At 42.0% G+C, this 24,648-nt stretch overlaps 1 protein-coding gene across 1 annotated transcript; it reads right to left on the reverse strand.

The window, feature by feature from the left end:
* Positions 1-4,307: 4,307 nt before the first annotated feature.
* HACD1 (3-hydroxyacyl-CoA dehydratase 1) lies at positions 4,308-23,562 on the reverse strand. The gene is made up of 7 exons (XM_084618295.1): positions 23,161-23,562; positions 17,548-17,665; positions 16,335-16,353; positions 16,163-16,251; positions 11,804-11,925; positions 8,927-9,105; positions 4,308-4,627 (listed from the first exon to the last, which is right to left on the reverse strand). The coding sequence occupies exons 1-7, from the start codon at positions 23,292-23,294 to the stop codon at positions 4,545-4,547; spliced, it is 744 nt and encodes a 247-aa protein (XP_084474421.1). The 5' UTR covers positions 23,295-23,562; the 3' UTR covers positions 4,308-4,544.
* Between the last annotated feature and the right edge of the window lie 1,086 nt (positions 23,563-24,648).

The following is a 24,648-nucleotide window of genomic DNA, read 5'->3' on the forward strand; positions in this document are numbered from 1 at the left end:
GCAGTCAATTTGTCCATCTGAAATTCTCACTTTTACAAAACCCTCTTGTTCAGTCCAGCACACTTACTCTACATATTCCTCGTTAAAAATCCCCATGTATCAGTTCTTAACATTAGTTCCTCTTTTTTTCCCTAATAACAGTTGAGCTTGAGCTCAGTTCACCAAAACTGGCTTATGCACATGCCACGTTTAGGTTGTAGATTTGATCAGTTCACAATAAAAACAGAAAGTGTCACTCATCACTTAGGTCAACTACCATGAAGAATCTAAGTATCACAGGCAGAGCAGTGGCAATTCCTAGATTTAACATTTACATATGTATGTCCTAGATAGAAAGAAGTATGTTCCCTTTGGTTACAGAAAAGCCTTCCACATGTTGCCCTGTGAAATGTGCATTGCAGCTTATTAATTAACATGAAGAGAACGAGGTAACTGGCCATGTGTGATTAATGTTATTTAATGGGAATTAGCAGAAGCATGTTGCACAAGTTCTCTAAGGCTATTAATATTGAACTGTACTATACACAGCAGCATAGTACAGAAGTGTTGGCATATTATTGCTTTTACAGAGCCAGCTCCTGAGAGAAATTCATGCTCATGAAGCCTTAGGCAGGGTAGAGTGGAGCACAGAAGCCATGCAAGGTGATTCTGCTTCCCCTTTGTGCATGGAGATCTCCCAAACTGGTCTCCACAGTTCTCCATGGAGAGGGTAGGGATTGTGGTTTAGACTCAGTGTAGCCATGTTCTAAGATGCTGTATAGAGCAAGAGAGGGGAGAAATGAACTGTGCCAACTGTTCTTCACAATGGCCAGCATTGGCCATCTTGGGCAGTTAGGGCTGATGCCATTTCTCAGTCCCATGCCCTTTTCTATGGGTTTTGGTCTGATCTCAGGATTAAGCCTTAAGGCATTAAGGGCCAAGTTCTGAAATCAATGGGATTACTCATATGAATAAAGGCCGTCCCACAAATAAACATTACAGAATCAGGCCAGATATTAGCACCTTCAATAAAACACCAAAATAGCATGATGCAAGAGCTGTCATTCACATGAACAGCTTATTAGATACAATATAAAAATGTCAAAGAATTTAATGCTGGAATATATTCCTAACCTTTCATAATAAAGAGGTTCTCAATAAGTTAAAACATTTGTGAATACTGCAGTGAAGATTACAAAGATGGATAAATGTGCCAAATTCAGGTTGGAAACAGAGGGCACCCTAAGAAATTCACACTTGTTTTTAATGCCAATTGTATATAGCATGGAGTAAGTTAGTTCACTATTTCATTATGTTATAAATATGATGCTATGCACACAGACTGAAATACTGGCCTGACTGAAGTCAACGGGGGTTTCAATCTTTGACTTCAGTGGGGCCAGGATTTCACTCACAGTTCTTACTTGCTAACAGAAGATATCAATTTAAAATATATTAATTAGAGCGGAGTGAAAAATTCAGTGAAAGATTTAAAAGAGAGAAAGAGATTCAATGTAATTTTCACAGGGAGCTTGTCATCTCACTGGTCTGGCCTTCAGTAACACAGACCTAAAGAGTTATTTTCAGCATGAGGCTGCAGTTTATTGATGTGCAGTTTAACAAGATTCTACTTCAATTGTAAACCACCTTTACGTTTTTTCTTGTTCATGTATTACTATTCAGGACTAGTACATTGCTACTTTGTGCAAGCCAAAAACCAGAATGGTAATGAATGGTGTTGTATTAAGTCATGTTGCATGTATAAAAGGATATCAAAATGCTTACAGCAATTCTTTGCATCTTGTATGACAATATGTTCAACCCACACGCAATACAACCCCGCTCCTCCCCCGGACGAATAACACTGTATTGGAGCTCAGCCCTTCAACTTGTAATCAAAGGACAAACTCATTTGAGTTAGAGTTGCAGGATCAGGCCCTTGGAATAGTCAATTAATTTCAAATAGATCAATAGTCATAGTCTTAAGTAAGCTCAAACCCCCAGTAAAAGGATATTACACTTTGGCACTGAACACAACCCAATCACATTAATTAATTCAAATTCCATGAGAGCCTTCTGCCTGCTCATTGAGAAATAGGTGCTCAGAAGCTGCCCGGGTGTTTCATATGGAACAGAGTGCAAGTTGAATTAAGTTTATCAGAACAATTAATATTTGAAGCACTTTTTATGCAAAAGACACTTAACAAATAAAACTTTTAGTCTAAACATGTAGCATGTATAAGTATTTTGTGCCTCAAGACTGTAAATGTGATATATATTTTAATACATTAAATCATTTCAGCTGCATAAAAATGTATTTTAATAAGTTAACGTAGCACCTTGGATCAATACGCTGTTTTAAAATAGATCAAAAATATTCAGTTTTCAAATTGTCAGAAAAACCATTATTCCATCTCAAGCCTTCTATACACCAATAACTGAAAAGGAAGCTAGTTTACACGTAATGTTGAGATGTGTAAATATGGGAAGTCTAAGACATAAAATTGCAACTTAAGGATATAACAAAGACTTGTTAGTCACATCAGGAAACATTTCCAACTCTTTTTAAAAGTCACAGTATATAATCATTAGAAGTTAGAATCGAAACCACCTTTCAGGTTATCTAGACCCATCCACTGTCAAAGCAAGACTGTTTCCTACAATATGTTTTCTAGTATTCCAAAAAGTTGGGCTTTACATGTCCCAGGAAAAGGAGCTGCCATCATGGGCCTTGGAATATTATTCAGCAACTTAGTAGAGCTCATGGTCAGGATCTTTTTCCTAGTATTCATTTTATATTTTCCATTTCTTAATTTCCCCTGACTCCTAATTACAACTCCTAGTACTTAATAATTCCTTTTCCTTCTCAATATTTTCCCCGTAACCACGCTGTACATATTTAATGTTTTAAAGTCAATCTTTCCTACCTCTTACTCATGTCCATTCATTATTTTTATTGCTGTTTTTTGAACTTTCTAGTTTGCCTAAAAATTTCTGCTTTTGAGGTACCCAGAACTTTACATGCTATTTCAGATGTGGACTCAGGAGAATCCCTAAAGAGGGACAATCACATCTCCCTGCTTCACGACATGAAACTTCAGCATATGCAACCCCAAATTGCACTGATCTTTTTTGCTACCACATCGTATTGCAAATGAACATTTAATCTGTGGTCCACTCTCACTTCAGGTTTCTTCCAACTTTATGGCTTTAAATTCCTGCCCATATTTCTAACCTCTGTAAGACCCATTATATAACTCATCTCTCCATGCTGGTGTTTATAACATCTTTAGCATTATCTGTGATTTTCATTAACATGTTCCTCTTCTAGATTATTAAAGATGTTAAATAGGACCAGATCCAAAACTGTTCCTTGATTACATTATAAAGAGGATGAAACAATTAACTGAAGGAGCAATTAAAAGTGCATAGCTGGCTGATTCAAAATACAATTACATGTCAAGACAGTATTTTAAAGTATTTTTAAATCTTCCATTTTTATCCCATTTGATTAATTGTAAGAAATAAAATACTTTGCCATAGCTGCAGTTTCCACATGTACTTCTGTATTTACTCCTCACTGCCACCCCTCATGTTCCCTAACCCTAGAATACAGAATAAACTGGTAATCAATTCACCAGGACAAAATAAACCTGGGCCACATCATCAGCTATAGCTAGGCATCAAGTAGTAGCAAACTGAAGTACACTACTCTAAATCTGCATGGAGAATCTAGAGTTCAACTCTTTTACAAGCTTATTCTATGATGCTAAGATATGATCCTGCAAGTAAAAGGCTTCAGCTCTTCCAGGCCTTGATCCTGAACCTGAATCTGCTAGCATGGACCACTTCCCCCATGCTGAGTCTCTGGCCTAATGAAGGGTCCAATTCTATTACACTTACTAATGCTTAATTGGACTCTAAAAGTTTCAAAAGGATAATTGTGAAGGAAGATGCTACTTAATGTGAGTAAGGGCTGCAGAGTCAGACCCTAAGTAATTATAACCCTAGCTTTAGTTTAGTTTACTTTTAATGGCGTGTTCTCATAAGGTTCAAGAGACACTAAACTCTCAATTCTGAATATTGACAAAGATTAATATTTTCAAAATAATAAGAAAGGACAAAATTTAAGCCACCTGTCCTATGAAAAAAATCTAATTTATGAAGTATCTATTTTTCAGAATACTGTACTAACTTCCAATATTGCTCATCAACTCTGTTTTTTTTCTTAATGACCACTAGAAGTTTTGTAATAGAAAGCAATTTGGCAAGCTATTCAATCTCCTGCCTCTATTTGTTAATTTATATAAAAAAATTGGGAAGAAAATAGTTTGTCTGAGGAAACAACCAATCAATGAAATAAAAGAATCAAAAGTGAAGCCAAGGATGAAATGCAAAGTCTGAAGACATACTGAATTTACAAAACAATACAATCCATGTTATTTCATGCACAGCCATTTATTCTTGTTCCATGATTTAAAACTTGGACTCATAAGGATCACATGAAGTGTTTTGTTTCCATTTCTTATTGTTCTGTAAAAAGCACCATGGTTACAAGAGTTGGATTAATCGTCCTTTTCTACAATCACTTCTCCATGAAGCACCTTTCTTCTCTGCCACAGCATATGAAAGTAGAGTTGTGGAAACACTTGATCAAAAAATAAATGAACAAATTAGAGGAAAAAAGGAAAAATACATTTCTAACTGTACACTATTCAGCTGAGGAAAAATTATGGCGATGGAGCAAGTAACACTGGGTTGCTTACAATGGCAAACTATGACTTAAACACTGATGGATCAGTTCACACCACCAAAATCCATGTAGGGATCTGTGCATGCATCTCCCTCCAACCCTCTGTCTGTGGAATTAGGGTCAATGACTTCTCAGCAACCTCCATGGCTCTGTGGACTCTTCCATGTGGCCCAGGATCTATGCTTAGGGAGGTTTGAATGGGTCAGGACTGGGAGGAGGATGCCAACTTATCTCCCTCTAGTCCTACAGGAAATTGTTGTAATATCCTACCCACTTCACCTCCCCCCATCTCCCACAGGGCTTTCTGGGGTGCTCATCAATGTGGTGTCTGATAAATTCATTAATACCTGTGAAGTTATCTTTACAACACCCCGTCAGGCAAAGTGGTATTATTATCCCCACTTCACAGATGGGAACAAAGAGACTCACCACAGAGAGGTTAAGGCCAAAAGTGTCCACTAATTTTGGGTACCCAATTTGAGATGCCTAGGGCCTGAACATTCTTTTTAGAGCACTTTACAAGTTCAGCTAGTGGCTGAAAGCCCAAGCTATCACATGGGTGGAATTTGTAAAGTTGTGCATGTAAAAACGCTGAAAATGTCTGAGACCATAAAAATTGGATGACACAATGAATCCCAATAATGACTGAACCTGGAGATATTCTGAACAAAAAGAACTAACAGCCAAGCTTGTGGCTGTTTCCATGATTCCACTGACTCAACAGACATTCTAGGCTTCAAAGTGACACACAGACAGAGTGACAGTGTTGAAATCTTATTATATAGATGCACAGCTTTAACTGAATTCAGTTACAGCTATATGTGCTCAACACCTATGCATATCAGGCCATAGGTGACTCAGGTAGGGCACCCAGGAAATGAGGAACACATAATTCCATTTTACTGACTTGCCCAGCATCACATAAGAACTCTGTGACGTAGGCAGGGATAGAATCCAATTCTCTAGGGCAGCATTCAACTGCTTTAAGCACAAGACCATTCCTTCTCTTCCTGCAATCCCCTGCCTCCTTCACTGCACACCTTCCAACTTCTGCAACAAATGAGGCAGGGTCATAGAGATAACCATCTTGTTCACTACATACCCCTGATTCATACCCAGAACACAGTCCATCCTGTGCACTGAATAAAACGGGGGTTCTGTGGGAAAAAAGTCATATGTAATTAAAAACTATGGGTACAATTTTCAAAATAATCTAAATGATTTAGGACCCTTAGTCCCATTTTCAAAAGGGACATAGGTACTTAGGAGTCTAAGTCCCCCTGACTTTCAATGAGACTTAGGAGCCTAAGTCACTCAGGGATTTTTGAAATTTTTACCCTGTATCATAATACATATGCACCAAGGTGCCTGACTTTGCCATCTTAATGTTATTTTAATCATAGAACTGTAGAGTTAAAGGGAGATCAAGAGGTCATCTAGTCCAGCCCCCATACTGAGGCAGGATTAAGATGATGTTTCTTTGGGTGTTCCTAGATGTAGTTTCTTTGGGTGTAACTTCCTAATTTTAAACAAAGTAAACTGAAAAAACAGAAATTCCTTCGTGCGGCACCATGACCTTCATGGGTCATCAGCAGGCTTGAAATCTTAAGCTTCACAGCACAGACCTCAGCCACTTAAGCTAATGCCGCAACAAACAGCAGTAGCAAGCTGTTATCACTGTGGGCCAGACACTAAAAAGGGATGAGACACATAGGAATGTAGCAATTACCACTGTGACTCAGACCCACTGTCTATCTTGTCCAGTGGCCAATACCAGATGCTTCAAAGACAGTTGTAAAAAATCACACACTATGTGGATGTGGGATAAAGTGTCATTCACATTAGATCTCATCCTGACCTTTAATAGTTAAACACTGACTTAACCCTTGAAACATAAGGTTTATTTTTGGTAGGTTTCAGAGTTGCAGCCATGTTAATCTGTATCCGCAAAAAGAAAAGGAGGACTTGTGGCACCTTAGAGACTAACAAATTTATTTGAGCATAAACTTTCATGAGCTTATGATGATGAAGTGAGCTGAAGCTCACGAACGCTTATGCTCAAATAAATTTGTTAGTCTCTAAGGTGCCACAAGTCCTCCTTTTCTTTTTGAAGATTTATTTTTTGTTATAATTAATTATAAAATTTATAAAAGTTCATAATGTCTGTTATAATTAATTATAACTCTGGATAGTCTCTTTATCCATATTAATACGTAATCCCTTTTTGAATCTTGCTAAATTGTTGGCCTCAACAACAAAGAGTTGAGGGGGCAAAGAGTTCCACAGTTTAATTACACATTTTGTGAAAGAGTATTATCAGTTTTGAATTTCCCACCTTTTGATTTCACTGAATGTTCCCTTGATCTTCTGTTATGGGCCAGGGAGAAGACAAACTCCCAGTCTCCCTTCTCTATACCATTTGTTATTTTAGATATTTTTATCATGTCCCCTCTTATCTGTCTCCTTATTAAGGTAAACAATCCAAGTCTTCAATCTAAATCTCTCTTCATATGAGTTTGCCTCTCACCCTGTGACTACGTAGCTTCCTTAATAGTCTCTTGTGTGGAACCTTGTCAAAGGCCTTTTGGAACTTGAAATACGTTATGTCAACCACTGCTCCTTTATCCACTAGTTTACTGACACATTCAAAGAATTCTAAGAGATTAGTGAGACATGATTTCATTTTACAGAATGCATACTGATTAGAGCCTATCAATCATGATATTCCAGGTGCTTTGTTATTATCAGTTCAACCAATTTGTCAGGTACAGTTGTAGGGCTTACTGATCTAAAATTCACAGTTTGCCAGTGGGTTTCCAATATATTTGCAGAACAGTAAAGAAACACTGAGAACCAGGAAGCTAAGGGTCTAGTTCAAATTCTGGCACTGTGTTCTAGTGGTCACAGATCCTTCTGCCCCTGTCATCCTCAACATCCCTCCTTCTGCCCTATCCCCTTGCATAATCCTTCCCAACCTGTCCCCGTCTGTCTCTGTCCTCCCTGCATCTGTCCTATTCTGCTCCTATCCAAGCCTCCACTCCCAGCTTGCCTTTGTCTCTTCTCTATTCAACTCTGCCCACCCCCAGCCTGTCCCTGTCTCACCTGTTTCTATCCCCCCTGGTCTGTAGACCCCAGCATGCCTCTATCCCTCCCCAGTCTGCCACACCTGTGCCCATGCTGCTCCTCATTTCTCTGCATTTGAGTGAGACAACTTCTCAGTTCTGTCTTGGTGCCAGCATAGGGAGTCCTGAGAATACAGGAGAGACAGTCTCTCTGCTGTCAGTTCATGTGTCTAATTCAATAGCGGCTCCCAGGAGGGAGCAATTGCAGGAAAAATCCAGCTTCCCCTGGTCTGAAGCATGCTCAGTGAACTCTCTGGGGGTGCAGCATGTTCAATGTTGTTGGAACAAAGTTCTGTAGGAGTGGAGCGCAGCATGCTCAGTGCAGATGGAATTTTTAGAGAATTTTGCTGCTAGCCTCTAACAAACCTTTACCGAGTATGTGCAAACCATGATTTTCAGAGGCTAATTTTAGATGGATTTTCATGGGGATTGCAAAATGCTCATCCCTGACACCAACAGGGGTCCAAATTTCAAGTTCTTTCTCCAAACAGTGGAGGGGCTAGAGCTTCTCAACAAAATGGTAGTAGGATTCTTTTAACATAAACAACAAATCTTATTTTTCCCTAATCTTGTTCTAGGAAATGGCTAAACCATTTTCACTGAAGCTTTCCAAATATATTCAGCCTGAGGCAGACACTCAGCATGTAAAATTTCTGCCTAAGCAGTTCAAGTGTGGCAAAATTTTAACTAACTAGGTCCTATAAAGTATTAGGCAAAGGTAACTACAGGCATTACTGCAAGCTCTGCCTATAATTCAGGGATTCTCAAACTTCACTGCACTGCAACCCCCTACTGACAACAAAAATTACTACATGACCCCAGGAAGGGGGACTGAAGCCTGAGCCCACCGGAGCCCTGCCGCCCAGGGCTGAAGCCGAAGTCAAAGCCCCACTCCCCAGAGCTGAAGCCTTTGGACTTTGACCCTAGGCGGCAGGGCTCGGGCTTTGGCCCCAGCAAGTCTAACCACCAGCCCTAGCGACCCCATTAAAATGGGATCCTGACCCACAGTTTGAGAACGGCTGCATAATTTATTATTGTGTTGTTGGTATTATTAAAGTATAATAGTACTTACATGGTATATATGAGGCCATGACAATAATAAGGAAGTAGTAGTAGTCAAAAGAGACATTATACTTGTTGGGAAGTCTCAGTGAAAAGATGCCTGTCTTCTTCACATAAGGTAATGCAGCATAAATCGTTAGAAGTTCACCAGCAACTCCAGCAGGATACAAGATGATAAAAAAGTTGTATCTGAAGAAAAATAAATCTAAGAATTATTTTCTTGAAAGATAAATTCATGTTGTAACATTTCTTGTTTTGATGATTAGTGGCACAGCAATGAACTACAGTAGCTTCCTGCAAGAGAAAACCAAGGGCCAGACCCTGAGCTGGTATAAATGAGCACAACTTCACTGACTTTAATAGAGTTATGTTGATTTATACTAGATGAGGATCTGGTCCTAATCCCTTACATTTAGTTTGCAGTAATATCAAAATGTTTTAATGTTTTTCCAATGTTAAAGATAAAGATTTGAAGTTTGGAAAACTGTTGTATCGTCTAGTAATCTTGTTTTGGTTGATTTAGAGCCTGATCCTGGTGCCATTGATTGGTCTGGGAGCAGGCCTGGACCAATAATAAGTAGGAATACATATCTTCATCGCAGCCCATGCACACTGGTCCAAGTGCATCCCTTCCCCATTGTAATTCTATTGAAGTTAATGGAATCTTAAGATACCTAGGAAGCTTGTTCCTCCCATTGTCATATGGGGAAGCTAACAATGGACTGCATCTGCCACTTACATGAATGGGAATTACTGATGCAAAAGCATCTGTGTGTGAGACCAGATATCTCAATGAACCCATTTTAGAACAAACAGACCAACTTTCAAATAAATGATAAAGCAAAGGCACTGAAAGAAGCCAACTACTTTGAATACCATATGCTACATACATGGTGGAAAAGTAAGAAACTGAAATCAGCAATGTTTTGAAAAATTCTCATGCAAGGTAAGACATACAGATGCAATCATTCATAAAGAACTGTTCTCTTGAGTTCAGGCTGGAGAAAGCAATGACAGCTGCCTCACAGGGTCTGAAATAAATGTATAATATGCATTCTATGACCAAACCAGATGAGTTTTAAAATGGCAGCAACTGAATATGAAACTCCCTAGTAATCGATGGGCTTAGCAAGCTCGTACATCAAACAGAACAGATTAGGTGAGACGTAACAAGAAACTGATGGCGTAACTCCAAATACACCTTGGCCATATGCAGAACAGAAACAAACCAAAAATGGGGTATTCTGAATTAAAATGTAGGTGTATTTATTCTATTTAATAGGGAAAGACAAAGCTTTTATCATTCAAAATAAAAAGCTAGTGATCCCAAAGCATTAAACAGAAGTTTACTATGGTTTGCACATGTGTATTGATATATAGCTATATATACAAAAAAGGACAAAACTCATCAAAGGAGGGGAAGAGGTGGGTGGGTCGGGGGGGAAGAGAAGAGAAGACACAACTCAGATAAGCCAATGGATTTGTGCCCATTTGTGCTAGCTATAAATTTCCCCTGATTCCTGATGTCAGCCCTTGGTAAGATATGTGACAGAAGAACTCATTTTCAAATGTTTGTTTTCCAGTATATTTCACACACATATAAGGCTCTTTTGTCAGAATGACTATTTTTCCTACTGCCTTATTATATTTTGAATGGAAAAAAACCCTCTAACTTGGAAGCATTGGGAGTATCTGATAGGTTGATATTTTTCAAATGTGTTTTTAAATTTAAAGCCTAAATATATATTCAATTAAAGACAGGGGATCTTTAACTGTTTATTTTTTTAAGTCTGCCATTTAGTCTTAAACATGCCAAAACCTACCACATACTGTACAAGCAGAAAGACAATGTATTATAAGAATGGATATAAATATCAGCCATATCAAAGAAGTGCATTAGAAGCATCAGAACTGTGTTGTCTACAAAACAAAAATAAAGCAAAATAAACAAACAAAAATATATTTTTGGATAAATATGGACAAATCATCTATAATGAATTTTTAAAAAGACTTATCTGCTTCATAAAAAGCAAAGTCTGTTCTGGATATATATTTATTGTTCATTCAATAATTACAGAGGATGCAATTCATCCAGTTAAGCTTCATGGTAAATACCCAGCCTAAACACAATCAGTAATGTATTTCACATTCAGTAACATAGTCAAGGTTACGTCTATAAAAAAGATGCCCTTGTTGTTTGGACTAAGCTAGTTAAAATATTAACGAAGGCTTTGTAAAACCTCTAATTAAATCATAAATTCAATACAGAATAAGGGACAAAGCCTATAAGGTGATGAGAGCCCAAAGCTCCCAGCAACTTCACAGGACTGAGTGGCCATTCTGGCCCCCGTCCTGCAAAGACTTATGTATGTGCTCAGCTTTATGAACTTGGAATAGTCCCATCACAGTTAGCACTCACAGTGTCTATGGGTAAGTCCTTGTAGAATCTGGGCCTACGTTTGTAAACACCTAGATTTCTGGCAACAAAAGGTTTTGTTTTTCTTTATTGCATAGTGTAAGAGGATACATGGTATGATCATTTTTAAAAAAAAGATAATTTAGTACATTTTAAATTGTATTCAAAATGCAACTTAAATTTCTAAAAGTTAAAAGGTAATCCTGCAAGCATAAAACAAAAGGATGACTAGTAAATGAAAATAACTATCAAACAAAGAAATTAAAAAACAAATCACATCCAAATATCTGAGCTAAAATATTCTTTACATTTTAAACCAAATGGCAATATTCCTAAATACACAAGGCAACCAACCGCATTCTTCTGACACAAAGCCAAAGCTCACACATCTGTTCTCCTGTGAGTTAGCTCAGCATGCATGAAATTAGCATGCACAGAACTATGAGAAACTAAACTGCAAGACATCTCCACCTGGCCCATTTAATGAAGTATGGCAAATGGTTGAGCAGGTTGAATGTGTAGAAGGAATATCGTGTAATCTCTGTCACAGTCCAAACGACCAGAAAAAGAATAACGCTCTCCTCATTCTGGATCTGTGAAAGTATAAAGAACCAACATTTTCTTCACCCTTAAACTTCTTTTCTATGCAAGCGGCAATAGACTTCCACTTAAGACATTTGGAATAGAACTAAGAATTTGAGAAGAAGGAAAACTGGGGTATCAAAAATCAGCACCTGTAGTCACCATCATGTTAACTTTTCTATTACAGGTATTGACCAACATACTGAAATTTTGCTAACTGTGCAGTACAAAGTGACTGTAACCATTGTAAATACATCAAAACACTGAACTATTTCGTTGATTTAATTCCTTCTTTTGCTTACCCTGCATCTGCCCTTTCAATTTGCTCTATTTCTTCTGATTTTTGGTCTAGTTGCTTGTGTTTATCCTCTCCCTTTCTTTTTCTCAAAATACTATGTATAATATTTCTCTTCCATTTTAGAGTGGACAAACATCACATCACACTACTCTTCGTCTTGTCTGTCTTCTTATATTCACCTAGCCCATGTCTGTTGTTGCTTCCCCCACTCCTGCTTATTAATGTCTTCGCAATACACAAGATAATTCCATTTTGTTCAGTGTACTCCATGGGCTACAAAGTGAAACCTGACAGCAGAAGATCAGGTTGGCGTGCTCAGGAGTTTGCAGGATAGTTAGGCAGTTGGGAGTGGGTCGATCACTGAAGGAGGAGGAGTGAGAGGATCAAGAGCTGTAGGTGAATATACTCATCTGCAGTGTTTTAAAGATTCAAGTTCTGAGTAGTTAAACTGCCTCCTCAGTAGGTAGCATATCTACCTGCTGCTTCAAATATCAGATCCTTTGGGGAGGGGAATCCCCAACTGTGCAAAGATGATGGTTGGGGGTCTTTTACAAATAAAACCTTCTGAGAAGGAGAATTACACACAAGTGATTTAATTATTTTCTTTAAAAGGGGAGGAATTTGGTAATAGGCTTCTGTGCCTGAAGGCTGAAAACCTCCTGGGATTTCTAGAAAATAAAATAGAGACATTTTTTGTTCCAAACACAGAAAAGAGAAACACTGTTTTTCAACAAAATGCAACCTAGTGACAAAGCTTTAATGCTTTTCAAAGATTCTGAACACTCACAGCTAGGAGATGCAGATGCTCAGCACCTCTGAAAATTAGGCCCAATATGTGTAAATTGGAAACAAGATTTAACTTTTATTTAAAAAAAATAAGAGGGTTAGGACAAATCTCAATAACAAAAGCAAAAAAACAAACAAACCGAAGTACAAAGATATTCAAATATAGGTAAGGGAGAAGAAGAGAATTAGGCTACTCTCCACCTGAAGTAGATAAGAGGCTAACACAGACAGGCTAAACCTGTATTTGGGTCACAATGCTAAATGCAAGCAATAGTTCTTTGAATAAGTATGTAGAGAATTCCATGTGGTTGCCTCGCAAATCTCCTGGACAAGTAGTGAGGCTGGCTATCATCACTAACAGGCCTCTAACTACATATCCCAGAGGTAGGCAAACTACGGTTCGCGGGCCACATCAAGCCCACGGGACCGTCCTGCCTGGCCCCTGAGCTCCTGGCCAGGTTAGCTTCTGGCCCTTCCCCCCCGTCCCTCCTCCCATGCAGCTGCACGGCTTGTGCCCACCCACCTCCCAGGCTTTCCAATAAGCCTGTCCTGCTGCTCTGAGCAGCATGGTAAAGGGGCGGGGGAATTGGATAAGGGGCAGGAAGTCCCGGGGGGTAGTCAGGCGGTGGTTGGATGGGGCGGAGGTTCGGGGGGCAGGGAGGGAAGGTCAGAAGACAGGGAACAGTGGGGGTTGGATAGGGGGTGAGGTCCCGGGGGGGGGGGCAGGGAGCAGGGGGGCTGGATAGGGGGTGGGATCCTGTGGGGGCAGTTAGGGACTGGGGTCCCGGGAGGGGGCGATCAGGGGACAAGGAGTGGGGTGGGGGGTTGGATGGGTCAGGGTGCCTGTCAGGGGTCGGGGGTGTGGATAGGAGTTGGGGCAGTCAGGGGACAGGGAGGGTTGCATAGGGGGTGGGGTCCTGGGGGGGGCGGTTAGGGGCGGGGGGTCCAAGGAGGGGGCGGTCAGGGACAAGGAGTGGGGTGGTGGGGTTTGGATGGGTTGGAGGTTCTGAGGGGGGCGGGAAGTGGGAGGGGGCGGATAGGGAGCGGGGGACCAGGCTGTTTGCAGAAGCACAGCCTTCCCTACCCAGCCCTTGATACCATTTAGCAACCTCAACGTGGCCCTCGGGCCAAAAAGTTTGCCCAACCCTGACATATCGGATACCCTCACATGACCCTGAATGTTCAGGCATGCAAAGAAATAACAATGAGAAATGCATTCAGACAGACATTTAGACATGGGGATTTTTTGATGTAGTTTGACCTACTATATTGAAATCAAGTGAAACAAAGAGCTGGGTGGACAAGGTTTAGTCCATTCCACATAAAGGTAGAATGATGACAATCAGTGATATATGCCCTCGCCTCGATCTACTCGTCCAATGTAACCAACAATGGTTCACTTCTTGAACATTTTTTCTTTTCTTCTAAAAGCAAAACAAGAAGCAGTTACCTTAAAAAAATTTTAAGATAAACCTACTCGGTATTACAAAAAAGGGAGGCAAAGGAAACAAAGTGTATAAGAGAGCTCTCTTCTGTGAACAGATAAAAAGGGAATTGGCAATGGAGGCAGTTTCTGCCTGGCTGTTATATCTCATCAGCAGTTAGGCATGTGCCACCTGCTGGTGAGAAAGTTTAAAGGCTCAGCATCTTGAGTTAAGAAAGTTCTAACCCAAGTCACACACACAAGCACAGACCCAAAAGTTGGGATCCATTACTCGATATTTACCTTTAGAGAACAGGAATTTCAAGCCTTGCAAAGTAAATAAAATTCAGACGAACTAAACTATAAGTCCTAGTCCATTCATTACAAGAATCATAAATTCCTTGCATCATTTTTCCTTGGGGTAACAAAACAGTAGAATCTACATTAAAATCTATAACCAACCACATAAATAACACTTTCAGGGGCAGTTGGGTAATTTTCATATGCTGGGAGGTTTTCTCTGTTTTTTTTTTAATGATGGCCTATTACAGTGGCATGCTGTGAACCTATAATATTAATATAATATTAATTTAAAATTTTTGAGAAAGGATTTAATACAAACTACAAAGAAAACATCAATGTAAAATGTCACAACAGTGTTTATCCAGATACATTCAGTTTAAGAATGATTTCCATTTGTACATTCAACACATGCTAATTGAAGTTCTTTTTCAAAGTGGAATGGTTGACAGTATGGTACATTTGTTGATGAACAGAAGCTCTACCCCTTAATCTTGCTTAACAGACAGATCAAACCTGGCAGCAACCCAATATGTCTCAGTTGTCCCTCTCCAATGGCATTTACCAGCATCCTGTGTGTAAACAACTGTAAACTATAGCGGGGTGGGCAAACTACGGCCCAGGGTCCACATCCAGCCCTTCAGACGTTTTAATCTGGTCCTCGAGCTCCTGCCAGGGAGCAGGGTCTGGGGCTTGCCCCGCTCCAGTGCTCCAGCAGGGAAGCGAGGCTGGGGGCTTGCCCCGCTCCGCGCGTGATGTGACTCCATGCAGCTCCCAGAAGCAGCGGCATGTCCCGCCTCTGGCTCCTACATGTAGGGGCAGCCAGGGGACTCCGCATGCTGCCCCCGCAGTTCCAATTCACTGGGAACCACATAGGAAATGGAGCAGGGACATGCCTGCACTCCCGACCCCCTGCCCCAGCCCTGATCCCCCTCCTGCCTTCCGACCCCCTCGGTCTCAGCCCAGAGCACCCTCCTGCACCCCCAACCCCTCATCCCCACCCCAGAGCCTGCACCCCCAGCCAGAGCCCTCACACACACACCCGCACCCCAACCCCCTGCCCCAGCCCGGAGCCCCTTCCCACACCCTGAACTCTTCATTTCTGGCCCCACCCCAGAGCCCGCACCCCCAGTCAGAGCCCCAGCCCCAGCCCCTCCCGCACCCCAACCCCCAATTTTGTAAGCATTCATGGCCCCCCACACAATTTCCATACCCAGATGTGGCCCTTGGGCTAAAAAGTTTGCCCATCCTAATGAACTATAGGCTTGAACCTGTAAGTTCTCTACCTGTAGAACTTTGACTGAAGTTTGTAAGAGCCCCCTGTATGGAGCATTTGCCAGATCCTATTACTTGTTAAATAACACTTCCTGCTAAAATGAGCTTTTTATTAATAATCAGCCCTTCCTGTAAAGAGTAAAACAGAATTTGTTCATGCACCCACCTGTTTTATACTGTGTGTTATAAACCATACCATGAAGATTCTTGAACTCACTTGGACCCCAGTCACAAGCACAGAGGTGTGAACTATTCCTTAAAAAGAGAAATACATTATCTATGTCCCATAATTCCTGTTTGTAATCAGTTAAGTGAGAAATTAAAAGCAAAAGACTCACCAACTGCACAGTGGACTACCTGTCAATAAAAATAAGTATAAATTAAAAGTCACTGGTTTAAAATCATTTTACTGTTTGCAGTATAAACAAAGACATTGCTGCTGTTAACATAAATCTAAACTTACTCCTAGTCCTTTCCTCCTTATTCAGACTACACTTTCATTGACTTTATCGGCAGCAAAAATTAAGATGTCAAGGCCAAATTCTGTGAGGTGCCAATTACCCTGAATTCCTATGCTGCACTCCTCACAGGATCAGGCCCCTGGTTTGTAATACCACTGAATCAAGACTGACTTGCTTACCGAAGGAACTTTTACATAAGGCTGATTTTCATATACATACACACACCTTGCTCTTCAGCTTCAAAACCAAACCTCAGTTTCACATGCAACATCTTATCCAGATCAGAATTCTTCTGGAAAATTTAAAGCAAGATACATACGGTGTTTCAAATATACAAGGATTTTAAAATTTTTGTTGTTCATTTTAGAAGATTTTTATTAATTCTTTTTCAAATTAAATCCTTGACTAGTGTTGATGGGTTCAGGTAGAATTATTTAGAAGTGTAAAGGTATTATTATAATATAAAAACCAAAACACAGATGACCATACATGTTAAAAGAGGCACATGTATTATATACATACATCTGCTTGATGAATGTATTATATATCAATATCAGTCTGATGCATGCTTTGCCAAGTGCACTCAGCCTCCAGAGTGCTTTGCAAATGTGGAAAGTCATAGTTCAATGAAAGACTAGTAGCAAACCATATGGGGCATGTGGGTCCAGTCTGGAAGGAGCAAAAGAGAGAAAGCCATATGGGGGATAATGCATCGAGTATGGGGAATGAGAAGGAAGCAATCATCTGTGGAGGAGGGCAGGGTGTCTGCAAAGGAATAGGCTCCATAAGAAATGGAGTCCCTGTTTGGCTTGCAAGATCTGTCTCTGAGCAATTCTTAAGCATTTTTGAAATGCAAAAAAATCATAAGCAAATAATTTAGTAGCCTAGAGTTAATGTTACAATAGATATCCATTCCCTTCAACCAACCTCCTCTCTCCCCCAGAAAAACACCTTAAAAATAAATGAAGTTAGAAAGACTGGAAATTCTGAGATATCATTCATCCTTAACTCCATGTTAATGAAGTTTTGTTTTTTTCTGCTGAGGGTAAATATTTTCCAATCAAGCAATGTGTAGCATTTAAAAATTTACCTCAAGCACAGCAAATGTCTGGAAAAATTTAAGTGTCTTTTGAATAGTTTTGTATAAGCCTTTGTATGTTCCTTTCTGCATGTAAAACCGAGCCATGGCAATAGCCAATACCAGCCACCTAGAAAAGAAAGAGAATGGATAATTTTCAAATGAGAATTCTAAGAACACCCAGGTATCTAAATTATTCATTACATTACTTTCATCTCAAATATTTGACGGAGAATTTTGATTTTCTACTGATGTTGTTTAAAAAGAGATTGACAATATAATTTAAAATATAGCAAAATCCATTAACTATTTAGCTCCTGTACCCTACTTTGTGGAAAAGTATAGAGAGAATGTCTTGCTGCTCTTTGCAAAGAGCCCTCTTTGTTACATAGCTAAGGTGTTCTCTTTTCCATGGTATGGACCATATCTTTATTATTCAGAGAGTATTAATTCACATACTTTAGCTGTTTTTAACAAGACTTAGCAGTTAAAAAAAAAAAAGATGCCAACTTCAGGTGCCAGCCACTCTCAATAGACCAGCAGTTGTCCCCTCTGCACAACTCGGTGTAATGGTTCTAGTATAGACTACAGTTCTTTTTCCAATATAATTTCAAATCCCAAATTGCTTATCATAGTTTCATAGCATTAGGATATTGAAAAATGTACATGAAATTTAAAAAAATATTTGAATATATGTATTGTGTTTTCTTAAAACATATTGAAAAGTAAACACTGTGGCCAACATTTCCAACCTTGGTCTCAATCCTGCAAGGAGCTCTGTGTGAGGGGACCTCTGAGAGTGGGGTTCTACCCACACAAAGCTCTTTGAAGGACTAGCACATAGGGACTTAAGGCCAAGACTGGAAAAAGCAACTAGTGATTCTGAGTGCCTCAGTTTGTGGGTGTCCATTTTGAGACACCAATAAAGGGGTCCAATTTTCAGAAAGTGTTGTATACCCATCCTCAGAAAATCAGGCCAATTTAAAGTGTCTAAAGTTGGGTACTCAAAAATCCAGGCATCCAGAATCACTAGTCACTTTTGAAAATTTTGGCCAAAGTGGATAGTTCTGGAACTGACATGTTGGTAATCGTGTACTGATATTAAGTGTGGATTTTTTTTAAATATGCATTCTGCTGTTATTCAAATGAAAGAAAGCAAAAATAACAGTTAGTCAAATTAAAGCTTTCTTCATTGAGATCAAACAAATCTGAGTTAAAATAAATTTTATAATCACCTAAGGCAGGGGTTGGCAACCTTTGGCGTGCAGCCCATCAGGGTAATCTGCTGGCGGGCCACAAGACGTTTTGTTTACGTTGACTGTCCACAGACATGGCCCCCTGCAGCTCCCATTGGCCACGGTTCGCTGTTCCCGGCCAATGGGAGCTGCGGGAAGCCTGCCAGGAATAGGGGCTGCAGTCCCTAAATATTGCTTACATTAAGTTTTGTGGCCACTTAGCAGGGGACTCAGTAGTGGCACAGAGCTAGCCCTTTTAGGAGACCTGCCTACCTGTGAGAGGCTCCTGTAAAGAAAAGCCAAGTCAGACACACCTGGAAGGAATTTTAAATCTCTAGGTGGCTAGCTGGTAGCTAATTAGCTAATGAGCCTGACAAAGGGTTACCAGAGATTAGCTGAGGTGGATCCTTGAGACAGGAAGCTTTTGAGGGCAGAAGAATTCACCAGAGCAAGGGACCTGGAAGGTCTGCTCAGAGGGGTAGGGAATTCCAAATAGTGGCAGAAGGGCCAGCCTGTCAGAACTGTGTGCTTCCTAGAGAAGGGCTACTACTGACAGATCTCTGCACACCTTCCCTTGGCTCTAGGGAAGAATTCTTCCCAGTGAGTGTCAAGAGTGTCTGGAGAAGGGACCTGAATTGAGAGAAAACCCCTGTTGGAGGAGAGTGGTAGACTCAGGTAGGAATTAATAAACCGAGACTGACTGTGTCTCCCAGATAAGATGCTGGGGTGAGGGTTGCTGGTATTTTTATTGGGTCTTTGGTTAATAAATTAGACCCTTCAGAAGGCCACGTAAAGCCTCAGTGACCTTATTGATGACATTAGGGGAAAGTGAGTCTGGGAGCACCTACAGCTCCACACTTGGCCAGAAGGGGACACTACTGGATAGGTACACCCTGTGACAATAGCCCTCTCACCTCCAAGCCTTTCTTTCAATATGTGAAACTCACATGCAACTGGGCTCCACCATACACTGCAAATGTGGATTCTCTCATCATGCCTATTCTACACCTGTTCCCCTGTGTGTAGTGTAACTACCAAGGTTCCATAATGCTGCGGCACAGGGTGAATTCCAATTCCTGTCCTAAGAATGAAACACAAGTGCCAATTAAGCAACACCCACAGATATTATTTCAGCTTCTTATGGCTAGTGTAAAAATCTGAGTAAATTTTTGTAGAGTATAAAATTAGAGTGGATTCCAGCTACTGCTGAAATCAGTGGATTATTTTATCTTCAGCAATACATGTTGCCTTCACAATAAGGCTTTCCTGGGTTCTAAATGTTTTGTATTTTATAGTAAAGTGTGTGTCAAAGGAGAATTATAATGGATTTTTATATGGTTGGCAATATGGCAGGTGACAGCAGTACCTTTACATAAGAGGTACCCTGAGAAGCCATATTATATCTGACCAAAAAGGCAGTAAGTATAAACCAAAAAGGTTCCCTGAATCTCATTTTGCAACAAAAAGGGAACATGAAATGTCTTCTCTGACTTAACAAAAAACAAAAGTTGGTAGGTCTCTTGCTTAGAGAGGTTATTCTTTAAAAAAGTACTTCCACAGACCATTTTATTGGGTCTTCAGCTTGCAACTTTTTTTTTTATTGTGTCCCATATGGGCCTTTGTATTGCATACAGAAAAATGGCAACTTTCACTGAACATCAGACAAGCATTCAGTGTGAAACAGAAAATACCCTACACGATAAATTCCCCCGAGGGAGGCTTTCGGAGGCCCAAAGGACAGTTACGGGCCTAACTTCCATTGACTTTCAATGGGATTTGGACACTTACCTGCCATTTTTGCTTTTGAACATCACCTACGCATTTACCAGTATGAATGATGAAATGTAATCCCATATTAGAAAGAGGAATTAGCACAATTTTTGATAAACCGGGGTATTCCTAGAATTTTATTAACAAGTACTGTCTTGCCAAGTGGATAAACTTGCCTGTACTAGTATTACCCTTCAGTGTTCCCATAAGTGTAACTACTATACTTTATCAGTTTCAAAAGATGATGAAATGTTTGTCTTTCTTTTTTCCTATCCCACACAAGAAACAAAGGGCCCACTTTTACAACTGCTGGTGGCTCTCAACTACCAGAGACTTTGACGGGATATGTGGGGCTTCAGCACTTGCAGGGATCACAACTAAAATAGATGGCAAAGAGTCCTGTGGCACCTTTTTGACTACCAGACGTATTGGAGCATAAGCTTTCGTGGGGGATTACCCACTTCGTCAGTTGTATGTGTATTCACCCATGAAAGCTTATGCTCCAATACATCTGTTAGTCTATAAGGTGCCACAGGACTCTTTGCCGCTTTTACAGCTCCAGACTAACACAGCTACCCTTCTGATACTTAATTAAAATAAAGGTTTCCTCCTTAAAAGTCTGTGGCAGGAGCCCAGTGCTCATGAGCAAATGAACAACAACAAAGCAAGGGGTGGACTGTTAAGAAATACAATGAGGAAACACAGCAATTCCAAACTAGCAAAGATTATGAACAACGAATAAAAACACTAATTAAAGCTGACACAAACATACCTTCATAAAGCCCCCATGCCTGACTTCAACAATTCCCTTTGTAAAACGTTCCAATGTCGAATTAAGTATTGAAGTATTGAACTAAGTATTGAAATTTGTGGGAGTTTGACAATTTTCAAAAAGAAAAGGAGGACTTGTGGCACCTTAGAGACTAACAATTTTATTTGAGCATAAGTCTTCTTGAGCTACAGCTCACTTCATCGGAAGTATTCAGTGGATGCATCCGATGAAGTGAGCTGTAGCTCATGAAAGTTTATGCTCAAATAAATTGGTTAGTCTCTAAGGTGCCACAAGTACTCCTTTTCTTTTTGCAGATACAGACTAACACGGCTGCTACTCTGAAACCTGACAATTTTCAGTCATTCGACAGAAAATTAAGTCAGTTTAAGTATGTTATGAAAAATACTGCTATTAACATGATAAATCTTGAAAAGGAATGAAAATACATACATCAACCACTTAAATATAAGCCAGAATTCCCTTAGCCTTAAAACTTAATACCAATACTAGAATCCATTGTAACACTGGGCATCAGTTTAAATGCACTCCTGGGCTTATTAACAGTTCGACCCCATTGCATTCAAATTGGAACGGCCCCTACCAGTAGTTGAATTGAGGACAAAAATTGAAATGACATACTAAGCCAAATTCAACGTTGGTAAGTGGGTACAAATGCACTGAGTTTTGTCTGCTTGTGTCAGGCCTGAATTTGGCCTGTAACCTCTATTTTCAATACTGAGAGACTGATCTGTAGAGCAGCAGGTTGGGAGACCAAGATGGAGCTAGAAGAAGGAAACTAATGTCTTAAAATACTGTTTCAATATCAGTTAACTATTTATCAGTGATGCTGCTTAGTCTGAAGCCAAGATGGTTTTTCAATATAATAGTAAAAAGAAAAGGAGGACTTGTGGCACCTTAGAGGCTAACCAATTTATTTGAGCATAAGCTTTCTTGAGCTACAGCTCACTTCATCGGATGCATCCGATGAAGTGAGCTGTAGCTCAAGAAAGCTTATGCTCAAATAAATTGGTTAGCCTCTAAGGTGCCATAAGTCCTCCTTTTCTTTTTGCGAATACAGACTAACACGGCTGCTACTCAGAAATATAATAGTAGTAATCATTTCTTGCAGTTAATTCTTAACATGGCAGATGGAAGAAATTAATATACGTTGCCCGTCTCCGGAGTGCTCTCCAAAGCAAGAATTTGAACCAAAGCTATTTAGAAACTTTGGGCAGGCAGTACCACCTGGTGCTGCTGGGAGCCAGTGGGTCTCAAACTACTCTGAAAACTTTATTAAAACATTGATCCCGCCCTCGGCGTGGGAGGAAAACCAGGAATCCTGCTGTAACAACGCGCTTACAGCCACTTCGCAACCCCCCAGAAGCCTTCACTGGCAGCTTGAGACCGCAAGTCTGCCAAGGCTCCTTGGACAGGGCGGTGCCCGAGCTGGCGGCCAGCCTCAGCCCTGCTCAGAGCGGGGCCCGCGGCGCAGGGGAGCCGCCTGCAGCCAGCAGCCAGCAGCTCCCGCTCCACGCGGAGCCGGCTCAGCGCGCGGGGGCGGCCGCGGTGACTTACGCCAAGGGGAGCCCCCAGCCCCGGCAGCGCCGCCCGGCACTCCTGGCTCGGGCTATACTTAACCTCCCCGCCGGGCTGCGAGATGACGCGCTCGCGGCCGCACCGTATTAGGAAATGCCAGGCGGGCGAGGGCTCGCCCTGCAGGCAGCCGCCTCTGCCGCCCTCTGCTAGAGCAGAGCCGCCCCCGGTCGCAAGGCCTCCGCCTCCCAGCCCGGCTCCCGCCGCAGCCCGCTCCCCCTCGCCCCGCCGCGTCTGTCCAGCCCCGGCACGCACCCGGCGGTCATGGCGATGTTGTAGCCGATGAGCCAAGCTGTGGCCAAGGCGCCCAGGCGCCTCTTCCTGCCCTTCTCCTTCTCCTCCAGCGAGCCGCCGCCGCCGCCGGCCCCGTCCTCCTCGCTGGACGCCATGGTTTGCCCGAGGCCGGGGGGGAGACGCGCGGCGGAGGAGGGGCTGGGCTGAAGCCGCGCTGACAGCTGGAGCTGACTCTCGCTCACCCCATCTGTCTTCACGGCGGGCTGCTGCTGCCCCCGGCCAGCGGCTCACATGGTGTCGCCGGCTCCTCCTTTCTCCTCCAGCGGCTCCTCAGGTCACACGGTGCCCCCCTCCCCCAGCCCAGCCGGCCGGCCGGCAGCGCGGAGAGAGGCTAAAGCCCCGACCCTAACGCGATTGCTGCGCCGCGCGGTTCCCAGTCTGGCTTCCCTGACTTGAGATCAAACGTTTTTACACCCCGCCCCCCGAAGTTGCCTCCACAAAATACACTCCCCTGGCTAACCGTGTAGGTGTAACATATCCTTGCGTGCAACATGAGCGATTGGTAGGATAGCCAGGTGGGTACTTTTTGCTCACACAGGCTGTCCCCCTGCTACGGGTCCTTACTTTTACAGGGATCACCTCTGTTGGACGTGCGTCACCTTGGCTATGTCTACACTGCATCGCAAATCCTGGTCTGTGAGACAGGTGTTTCCAACGCTTTGCTTGAGCATCCATGCTGCATTGTAAACCTGGCTTTACAATTGCTGGATCTGGGACTCACAGCTGTCCTAACATGACCACACTGTGCTATGCAGACCTTATGACTCAGCTCAGCAGCTTGAACTGCACCCACATTGCTAAATAACAGGGCTTGGATCCAAGTCTCTGGGACTTGGGCCCTGACCCACGCCCAGCAGGGTCCTAGGAACCTGGGGTCCTGAGTGCTTGGTGACCAGATTCAGACTGATTTGTGTGTGGATGGAATGGGGGCTTGGGCTCAAACCTGAGTGAGAGCCCAGCCTTAGTTTACAGTGTAGACATACCCCCTACTTGTATGCAAAGTTGCCCCTGCATCAGTGGTGCTAGTACTGGGGGTGTTGCTGCCCCCTCCGGCTTGAAGTAGTAATAACAAATGCCAAATACATGATTTCCATCATCAGCACTCCCACCATAAAAATTGTACCAGCACCCCTGCCCTGCGTATACATTATGACATTCCCCAGGGGGAGGGTCCTTCGTGAATCAGACAGGTTGGATACTGCACCCTGATTCCCCAACAATACAGACCTGATAGGCTGTGGTTCCCAGCCAATGGGAGCTGCGGAGCCAGTGCTTGTGGTGGGAGCAGCGTGCAGAGCCACCCTGGCCTTTGCGAACTGAGCGCTGTTGCCTACCCACCCCCCCACCCAGCACCAGCGACTGTCTCAGGCTGAGCATCAGCGCCCAGCCTCCCCCCCCCCCCCCCCCGGCACCAGCAGGGGTCCTGGGCCGCGCGCTGCTGCCCGGGGA

The sequence above is a fragment of the Lepidochelys olivacea genome, assembly GCF_965140295.1.
Source record: "Lepidochelys olivacea isolate rLepOli2 genome assembly, chromosome: 2".
NCBI classification, from domain to species: Eukaryota; Metazoa; Chordata; order Testudines; family Cheloniidae; genus Lepidochelys; species Lepidochelys olivacea.

Excerpts from the sequence above, each read along its gene's own strand:
- HACD1 (XM_084618295.1), bottom strand. The coding sequence starts at position 23,294 with ATGGCGTCCAGCGAGGAGGACGGGGCCGGCGGCGGCGGCGGCTCGCTG. Across the intron at positions 9,106-11,803 it reads TACTTCATTAAATGGGCCAG|ATACAACTTTTTTATCATCT; the intron begins GTGGAGATGTCT and ends ATTTTTCTTCAG. Across the intron at positions 4,628-8,926 it reads CATGGCCTCATATATACCAT|TGTTTCCACAACTCTACTTT; the intron begins GTAAGTACTATT and ends TTTTTGATCAAG.